The sequence below is a fragment of the Phalacrocorax aristotelis genome, chromosome 1 (assembly GCF_949628215.1).
Source record: "Phalacrocorax aristotelis chromosome 1, bGulAri2.1, whole genome shotgun sequence".
NCBI classification, from domain to species: Eukaryota; Metazoa; Chordata; class Aves; order Suliformes; family Phalacrocoracidae; genus Phalacrocorax; species Phalacrocorax aristotelis.
The window spans coordinates 110,840,799-110,851,312 of record NC_134276.1 but is presented as its reverse complement, the minus strand read 5'-3'; the positions used below and the strand labels follow the sequence as shown (position 1 = coordinate 110,851,312).

Genomic DNA, 10,514 nt, shown 5'->3' with positions numbered 1-10,514 from the left:
CCACCAGACTTTCTTCAAGAATTTCTAGAATTACCTTTTATTCTGTTTGCACAGCACTAAAGCCGATCAGAGAACTGTTTATGCTATTACAAACAGTTTAATCCATGATCAGTGTGATTAACAAGACCACTGAGAAGATGAAAGAAGGTTGGGTATGCTTGTTGTAGGAAAGAAAAAAGCATCTTTTTCTTTGTGGTACGAAATTTCCTCATTCTTTTTCTCAGAATAGCTTGAGAGAACGGAAGTTTCTCAGTTTGAGATCTAATCTGCTTTGCCTTCACAGGAAGTTACAAATGCCTTGAACAATCATAGAATCATAAAACGGCTTGGGTTGGAAGTGACCTTAAAGATCATCTAGTTCCATCTCCCCTGCCATGGGCAGGGACACCTTCCAAGAGACCAGGTTTCTCAAAGCCCCATCCAACCTGGCCTTTAACACTTTCAGTGATGGCTCATCCACAGCTTCTCTGGGCAACCTATTCCAGTGCCTCACCACCCTCACAGTGAAGAATTTCTTCCTTATATCTAGTCTAAATCTACTCTTTTTCAGTTTAAAACCATTACTACTTGTCCTATCACTACCTGCCCTTGTAAAGTCCCTCTCCAGCCTTCTTGTAGGATGCACCTTCAGGTACTGAAAGGCTGCAATAAGGTCTCTCCGCAGCCTTCTCTTCTCCAGGCTTAACAACCCCAACTCTCTCAGCCTGCCTTCACAGGAGAGGTGCTCCAGCCCTCTGATCACCTTTGTGGCCCTCCTCTAGACACACTTCAACAGGTCCATGTTCTTCTTTTGTTGGGTTCCCCAGAGCTGAACACACTACTCCAGGTGGGGTTTCACGACAATGGAGTAGAGGGGCAAAATCACTTCCCTTGTCTTGCTGGTCACACTTGATGCAACCCAGGATACAGTTCACTTTCTGGGCTGCAAGCGCACATTGTGGGGTCATGTTGAGCTTCTCATCAGCCAACATCCCCAAGTCCTCCTCAGGGTTGCTCTCAATCCAGTCTCTGTCCAGCCTGTATTGATACTGGGGGTTGCCCCAACCCATGTGCAGGACCTTGCACTTGGCCTTGTTGAACTTCATGTGGTTTGCATGGGCCCACCTCTCAAGCCTGTCAGGGTCTCTCTGGACAGCATCCCTTCCCTCCAGTGTGTCGACCACCACACACAGCTTGGTGTCATCAGCAGACTTGCTGAGGGTGCACTCAATCCCACTGTCCACGTTGCTAATAAAAATATTGAATAGTGCTGGTCCTGATACTGACCCCTGAGGAATGCCACTCGTCACTGGTCTCCACTTGAACATCGAGCCATTGACTACAACTCCTTGAGTGAGACCATCTGGCCAATTCCTTATCCACTGAGTGGTCCATCTGTCAAATCGATGTCTTTCCAATTTAGAGACAAGGATGTTGTGTGGGACAGTGTCAAATACTTTGCACAAGTCCAGGTAGATTACCTCAGTTTCTCTTCCCTTATCCAGCAACACTGTAACCCCATTGTAGAAGGCCACCAAATTTTCAGGCACGATTTGCCTTTAGTGAAGCCATGTACTTGTGCACCTTCATTTCCTTAGATGGTCTTGAACCTGATCTTCTCCTACAGTGGGCGGTTCTTCGTTCTCCCAGTGTCTGCCTTTGCCTTCTGTAACTTGGGCAGCGAGGATTTTGGTTGACACAAACAAGTTTTCAGAGTTGACACATTTTTCTAAACAAGAAGGCCTTTGGACAAAGCCTTACTGATTAGAGACAGGAGTGGTTAAACCACAGCTCACGCCCATAGTTACAAACTACTTACGCTTATGCCTTTATCCTCTTGCCATCAGTCCAAGTTACGCAGGGTTTGATTCCTGTAAAATAATAGCAGCTGTTGGGTATTTTGCTCAGTTGAAAGCCTTGCCTGTCTCACTGTAACTAGTTAGGGAGGCGTATTTTCATTTGCAGACCTATGCAGATAAAGATTTCTCAGGGTATTTGTATCACGGCACATCTCTGGTCTCTGTGGTTGTTAGTCCTTGACCCAGCTAGCTTAGCTGTTTCTTGACAGTAAATTGTATTTAAGCTTGCCTCAACATATTTTTACAAGTTCAGCAATTTTACAGATGTCTAGATGGAAGCAACCTGAAGACTAAGCTCCTCTGCCACAAAAGCCAAAAGGTAAGCCCCTCTTAGAGGAATTCAGACTGATTTCAGTCCTTCTCTAGAATGAGGAGATGATAGAAGCCAATCCAAATACATTATTTCGGAAGTTATTAAAGACATATTAAGTGAAGTCAGAACTGCGTGTCATGACACACTAGTGGTTAGAAAAGCACTAAGAAACAAATATAGCTGCTTGATACAAGCTCTCACATACTTCATCCTGTCAAGGGATTCTGTATCACCTCAATGCCTGGCAATATGGGGTCATTGCTGCTAAATGATGACTATTGTTGGCAGCATAAAAAATAAGTTAAAAAAAGAAAAAATCTTAGCATCTTCCATTCCTGTTTATTTTTCTAAACAGAGTTTATTTAATGCAAATCTTTGAGATCTAGTTAATGCAACTTTCTAAAATCGCCATTTTGTATACTACAGCCTTCAAAGCAGATCTGTGTATTAGGAGTCCAACAGCAGTAGCCATCTGAGGGGTCATGAAAACCACAGAAAGCATTTCCATTGGGGGGGAAAAAAAAGGGAGAAAAGCTTTCCATTTGTTTATAGCTTCTTCAGAACGACTCTTTTTGGGGGGGAGCTTTCTGTGTTTCATCTCTTCTGAAGGTGATTTTCTTTTAAGCCGTCAGCAATGTGTGGAATCTTTTTAACATAAACACAAAATGTCTTAAATCATGAAAATTGTGTGACTAATTAGTGAGCAAAATGTTCCTCTATTGATTTGATACACAGATTATTATGCATGATAAAAATGCTCCGTGGAGTTGCCATTTACTGTGTTAGTCTTAGAACAGAGCAGTCTTTGAAATGTAATGACCGCGTTAAAAATCAAGTAGTTTTTAAAGGGCTCAAACCCATGATACTCTTTATTGTTGAAGGAAGTACTCTAAAAGAAGACAGGCAATTAAAATGTGTATTTCAGTACAAAATATGCCGGGAAATACAATAAAATCTCATATGAAAGACAACAGTGCACAATAACCATATTAGCTTCCGAGTTTTGTATACAAACAAATACCCTATTAACAAACTTCACACCGCACACAAAAGGCAAGAACTTCACAAAAAATTATTACAAAAACATAGCGTTGATACTGATTTTTTTTTTTTCTCCAAGCTTGCATTCTCTGTGTAATGCTTGGGAAGAATGAGAACAGGTGTGGAAATAACAATAAAGAAATTGCCAGTGCATAAGTCATTCAGATGGCTGTGTTCTCTAAAAGATAATGAACACAGAGAGCTTGATTCAGATTCACACTATAGCTGTTTTGTACCTCCAGGATAAAGAGAAGGAGATGTTAGTCTACTTTTTGATAGGTTTGAAAATAAATATATACAATATTTACATTTTGGACATTTCCAGAAATGAACACATCCAGATTATGTACCACTACCTAAAACATTTCTCTTTACTATAGAAAATGCATTTACTGTACAAATCTTTATAAATATGTGTGTAAACTTTTTCAGTGAACTGACTGTGGATTCATTGAAGAGAAAACCTTGAGACAGTCTTATTATCAGCTAATATTCGGCTGTGAAGTGTCCACATATTAAACAGTCTAGAGCATCATACATCAGACAGAAGTAGATTCTCGGTGTTGAGAATATTTTGTGTTCTTCTTCTGTGCCATCACACCAGCAAACCTGATTGTCGCTTCTGAAAATCTGCAGAAAAGCAGCAGGAGTGAATCAGTTCGACTCAGTGATCGTTATTGACTGCACCATGTCAGACAGAGTTTCTGGGTCTGCTTCTTCTTTACCATTATCTGAATTTTCTGATGAGATGTAACAGCCAGAATCTCTTGGGCAGTCATTTAACTGTGATTTGTCAAAGCCATGGTGAGGGCTTAAGCTCCGTGTCTCCTGACTACCCTCACTTTTCTGCTGCTGTTCAACTAGAAAGAACAGAAAAGAAAAAAATTGTCAAAATAAGTATCCTGGGAAAGAGTTTGAGATAGCAACATGACTGATCTTAAAGAACCTGTAGAAACAGCGCTGTTAATATACACATGACTACATCCAAATCTTTTATCTATCAGAAACAGAAACCTCAGCATCAAAGAACTGAAAATATGATTACATGAGTATAACAACATCTAAGCTGATGTTGAGGTTGGCTTTGATCCTGCAGTATGTTGCTCAGAGATGAATGCAGGAGACTTTGGCCGCATCCTTTAGACTGAGGTCCTTCAGGCTGTCCGCAGGTGCCCACAGTAGAGATGGCAGCTTTTACCCTCCCACATTAATGTATTTCAGAGCCTGCTCACGCAATTAATCAGGTAGGCTACTGTGTCTTGTTTATAACACATTGCATTATAGATGTTGTGGCTTTTAAATGTAACCCCCACCATTTTAACTGCTCTGTGCGCTGTGTAATGAGATATAATGTGCTGGTCTTCAGAAGTGTTCAGTATAAAGATGTGGTAGTCGGGTTTTCTAAAGCACTGGACTTTTCCATGGGAGTGGGTGGCTGATGGAAACTTCCCAAGCTTAGCTTGATATCCAGAAGGTTATTGTCCCAAACACAAAGGCCTCAGAGAAAGCTAAGAAGCCTAACTCCTGCTGTACGGTTTTTGAACACTGTTCAAAAACTAAGTAGAAGCAAATTATCTTGTGAATAATTGTCCTTGTTTAGCTGCTGTATGACTAATCTGTTCAAATTCGAAAGTCTGTAACTTGGTGAGAGTATCTCAAAAAAAAGCTCAGGAAGCTGGTGCCATCCAGACAGGCTATACCTGTATATCATGAAACTAATATTACTTGTGGTCAAAGTTTGTGTTCATATACTCTGGCTATGAAATACATGATGGTTACTCGCAGTAAGTTTCTTGAGAAAGCAAGCTATAAAATATAAAATCTTTCCCTTTTTTACTTTTTTATTTTTTATTTTCACCCTCCTGTAACTGTGTTTTTACTTCAAAAACTGGCTTGCTTTCCGAACAACGCATAAGGAACAAATCTCATAGGAAAACAAGTGGTTTTACACCAGATTTTAGCCCTTCAGAAAAATTGTACCTTTTTACTTTTGCAAAAAAAGTTCCCTTATTTCACTTGACTTGTTACTCCATGGTTACATAGTTAGCTTTGAACTTCTAGTCAGATTTAAGCTGTCTGAATTCAAGTCTAGGCAGAATGGAAGGCCTTGTACATGAAGGACTTGGTCCTTCATCAAAATCTAAATCTAGTTTATGTCCCAGAATTATAAAATTTCTACAAGGAAAATTCACACTTACATTTGTTTCAATTGTTGGAAGTTATAAGGTTTGGTAAGATGGGAAAGATTTTAAATTTGGATATCATTTTTTTTTTAACATCTTGTGATATATAGCAAAGAGTAAATCAGAAATTAAAGATTGCAATGTTTCACTCTGAAAATATTGAAATGGAACAGCAGGAGAGTCAGTACCTTTCTTCATTGTGTGAGCTTTCAACAAATATATTTCACAAAGCATTTTAATATATTGAGAGACATTTTTTGGTCTTGATGGAAGTCTTGTAGATTTGTTTGGACTGATTAAATCTGTTTAATATTTTCTAAATTTCAGTTGCCTAATTAAGTTAATTAACTAATCTAAATTTTGAGGAAAAAAAAAAATCCAAAGTCTCAGTTTAGTAATTTGCTCATTAAGCCTGAGGTTATAGGCATAACCTGATGCATTTGAAAAAAAAAACTTTAAATGCTTTACAAGGAATAGGAGTCCCACCTTGTTCCCAAATAAATTAATGGTTAATTGCAGTTGCGTGAAAAAGTACACCTTTCAGCAGATTTAATTGATATCTGTAACTGTTTGATCTCCTTCTCACTTTACAGAACACAGTTTGTCATGTCAAATGTTATCTCTCTTTGCAGGGAAAATATTTGATCACCTAGAGTCCAATTGATTTCTGATTTAAGTCAGGAAAGAATTACAAAAGGCATTACACTAGTGAAGCTATTACTGCTGCTATGAGTAGCAACAAAAGGAGTTTAGCACAAATAACAGCAGATGCCCCAGTGAAGCCTTGTCTAAACTGTGTCATTAGCTCCTCGCACCCATCCCACCGGTGCCTGGATGACCCAGGCCTTGGTCGCTGTGGGCTGGCAGAGCTCTGGTAGAGCGCTGGTGGCTGGGTGAAGTCCTCCTGTGCGGCTGCGGGCAGGGCTCCCCTGCCCTCCCCTGTAATCCCCTCATCAGCCTAATGCTGCTTGCTGGTATTTTCATTAGCTTCTCTAGCATCATCTGCTGCCCTGGCAAGCAGTGACCTAAAAAGTGTTAATCCTGTTTACATTTTCAAGGTCAAAGAGGAACCTACGTCCACTTTGTTTGTGTTACAGTGGAAAGAAGACCAAGTAACTAGTGGATTAAGATGAAAATGCAGTTTCAGTCAGTGTATTAGTGCCCTGTAACTAGTTGTAATAATCTGAGTAATTCCTATGTGAAAAACAGATTCTGAATTCTTTTGTAGCAATGCTTTTCTCTTGTGTGTTTCAGGGAACAAGGCACAGACAAGGCTGGAATTGAGATTTTCTTTTTTTTAAATCTGCATTTCAGTCAGTTAGGAGAATAAGAAATTTCTATTTAGAAAACATACAGAAATGTAAAACTTCTGTCCCGTCCCATGGTACTAGAATTTTTACATGAAAAACTGAAAATCAAAAATGTTCAGACACAGTACAAATATTGTATTTTCTATTTTTCATTCGGAGCAGAAAAAGTTGAAAAACATTCCCCTCATATTTAAGAAGAAAAGACTGAAAGCGAACTTTGGTGCTTTTTTGTTTTTTAAGCTCTCTTTAAAGCAGCATTAAATATTATGCAGTAACTACCAAACCACTTGAACAAGATACTGAGTATTATAAATAAACATAGCATACAACTTTAGATGCTACTTCACGAGAAAAGAAACTACACCTTTTTTTTCTTTTTTTTTTTTTTAGATTTTGGCTCTTATATTCAGTTCTGCTTAGCTCCTTTCTCTAACATGTACGTGTTCAAGTTCTACATTAGTAAAGGTAAGTTTTCTGTCTTAATTTTTTGGACGTGAGAAGAAAGATACAATGCACAGAAAACAGGAATTGATAAAATTAAACTGCCGTTAGATATTGCAGAATCATCAGAAATAACTATCTTATCAACAAATGGAAGACCTATCATTTTTCTACAGTAAAGCAGTTTCATATAAGATAAATAGCTCTCAGTCATTGTTGTCTATGATATGGCCAGAAGAGTCCAAGATATGAATCATTTTGACACATATATTCTAATACTACTTTAGACGGTAGGATTATATTCAGACTCATGAAAAAAATGTGAGGCCTTTAGCCGTGGTAATAGATGTGTGATGCATACTTATCTTCCTTGTTATTTAGCTCTTTGAAAAGAATATTTGTTATTCAGTGACATAGATGTGCATGACAAGTGCAAGGATAGATCTGGATTTTTTCCACCAGCTTTTTTTCTCTTTTTTAATAAGTTTAAATTCCTGATTAGGAAAGCACTTTAAGCTTAGGTTTAAGGCAATTCAGCTCAAGAATTACAGAGGTCACACTGACTTCTGTGCGGTTATGTTGGTTTAAACCAGATGAGTGGCAGGAGGCTTGGATTTTGTCTTGGAACAAAAAGGCTGCCTAGCAGCAAGCCGTGCTTTGTGAGCGAGCCCTCTGAGAGTTTGTCTTCGTCAGTTTTGCCCAGAAGGTGAACTGGGCTAGGAGCATGATGCTTTAGGCTGAGTCACTTGCGTGCCTTCCTGGAAGGTGCAGTGGTGATGTACTAAGCAGCACCATACAATAACTAAATAGAACAAAGCGTGTCTTCAAGGCTGATGTTAGACCTCCTACGTACGTATGAAGGCCATGTATCAAACTGTAGTGCCTGTACCAGTTAGATCACCTCAGCGTTACAATGAAAACTCACAAAGCGTCAAACTCGGAAAGGATCTTTCTGAAGCAGTAAATACCAATATTTCTTGAAAAAGAAGCAGAGAAACCTGAAGTGGTTCTATACACACATGCAACACTTTGGGGACTCAAAGGAGTAAATCTTTTGTGGATATTTACAGACATGCCACTTAAAAACTTGCACTCACTGAAGTCAGTGGCATAGCTTTTCTGTGAGGGATACTGAGCTGTTGTGAGAGGAGAGTCTATGTTGGAAACAGAAATGAGAAGCTTCTTTTTTTCTCTAAAATCTGGAATCAAACAGATGTGCCTGAAAAATAGGCGAAAAATACTAATACTCATGCAAGGATGAGCTTCCTTGGGAAATCTGGAAATACTATGTCTATGTCAATGATTTGTACCACAGTACAGAAGGGGAGATTATCTTGGAGCACTGTTTGACCTTGGCATGATATTGTGTAATCCCATATACTTAAAGAGACTGCCCAGTGTAAAATGGTACTCTTGGCCCTCACGTAAGGAATGCAACTGAGAACTGAAAGTCATGTCCTCAGCTATCTACTATCTTGCTGTCCAAGTACAATAAATAAGGAACAAACTTTATCTGGTACTGGCAGTGGAATTCAGAGTATGATCTGGCACTTAAATATGAAAAGTAAGGAAGGAAGTGGATTTGGGGAGATAAGTGGGGAGATATTACCGCCAAATTGCACATATGCACCATTTTTTTTCTATAAAATAAACTCTATGCATGTATCCGATAAAGTCTAATTCTTTAACTCAGAATAGCTTCAGACTAATGTAACCCACTGGACTTCAGGAACGAACCTCTTGACTTAAATCATCTGAGTGAGAAGAGAATCAAGGCTGTTTTGCACACACAAAAACATGTGTCCTTGGAAGCTGTTAAGAAAAAAGTTCCAAACGTCTTTTATTACTTTATTCATTAACCATCCAGCAACTGTTTCACTTTAAAAATAGCATCCTACAAAAGCACAGATATCCATCTCCTGTCTAGAAGCCATCTGGGAGCAGAATGGAAAGCTATTAAGACATACTTTATGAAAAAGAGCTTTTTTTTTTCCCTCCCCAGCCATGAATTCATGGAAACCAATCATTTTGTCCCAGATATGTAGACCTGATCAATTTATAGAAAATCTGAAAAGAGATCTGGGAAGGGGGAGGGTCATGAGGATCTTACAAGACCTTGCAGTTCTAGGATAGCCTTGCTATGTGAAGTACTTGAAAATGGAGAATCTGGGCCTGGACTCCCAGGAAAGGTAGAAAGAAGATAATGCAGTACCTGAAAAACCACTATGTGGTAGCATTTGCTAAATAAAACTTACTTCTTAATTCCTGGTATAAGATGGGTGAAGTTTTTCCTTTCAAATTAATCAAATTAAATCAAACGTAAGTTAAAAAAATTCTCACTGCCAGAAATCCTACATTTTGGATAGTTTTAAGAAGCATATAAGGTGGCAACTATTGCTGCAGGTCTTTTGTTAGAAAACTCAATAACTATTTATTCTGCAACATGAATTATATAGTCGCAAGTATGCTGCAGGAAGAAATCACTTAGTATAACATACAATAAATGTCAAGAAAAAGCCAAGGAACGAAAAAGAAATTAAAGCCCTGTAAAAAAATCTGGACATTTCACAATGTCCGATATCACACTAAAGAAATATTATATCTTGGTTTACTACATTTATAGTAGAATCTAGTAAAATGAGGCTATGTTCCAGCATGCTTGGCTGTTGTAATAGCAGTAATAGCAGAGTTGCAAAAACTCAGAAACCCTTGCATTTCAACTCTGAACTATACCTGAGACTCCATTCATTTTTCAGACATGTGCTTCATGGGAGCACAAATGTAATGCAAAGACATGGAAGTCTTCCAAGCTCTGTGAGAAAGATGGGCTTATGTGGGAAAATAACAGAAGATTGGCAAGGAGGACTGTAAATGCGCTCAAGTAACTTGCAGCTGGGGTGTCAAAAAACACATAGTAATTGTTGTTTGGCCTTGTGTGTTGGACAAGCAGAACATCTGTGTTTTCATAACACGGGCCATCGATAGGCCCTGTCGAACATGCTTGAGATTCCTGCATCGAAGCACAGTGGTAAATTAACCTGTGCGAATCCCTGAAATACAGGCAAAACCAGCAGGTTCAGTGATCCTCTAGCATAGACCGAGCTCTGCAGTGCTTGTGTTCCCGCTTGTGTGCCTCCGCCCGGATGCTGCTTTGGGGATCCCCCGGCCGACAAGGTAACGAGAATAAGTTTACTCTTTGCATTTCGTCTGTGGTTTTGTGGTTGTTCTTGTGTCCTGCCTGTGCTGGCTCACACAGCTTAGAACAGTAAATACGGTCTATGGCCTTAGTATATTTTTTTCACAAAGCTTGCAAAAAGATTGAGCTTTTACCTGGAAAAGTGCTGAACTTATATCTAGAATACTCTTGGCCAGTAAACAGATTACCTTG

The 10,514-nt window shown here is 39.1% G+C and overlaps 1 protein-coding gene across 3 annotated transcripts in view; it reads right to left on the bottom strand.

Annotated features, from left to right (window-relative positions):
- Positions 1 to 3,053: 3,053 nt before the first annotated feature.
- SAMSN1 (SAM domain, SH3 domain and nuclear localization signals 1) overlaps positions 3,054 to 10,514 on the bottom strand; it is a 277,097-nt gene continuing 269,636 nt past the window's right edge. For all 3 annotated transcript variants that reach the window (XM_075101871.1, XM_075101883.1, XM_075101893.1), the window contains one exon: positions 3,054 to 4,052. In XM_075101871.1, the coding sequence (XP_074957972.1) occupies positions 3,847 to 4,052 (206 nt within the window). In that variant the 3' untranslated portion in view covers positions 3,054 to 3,846. The remainder of the gene's footprint in view (positions 4,053 to 10,514) is intronic.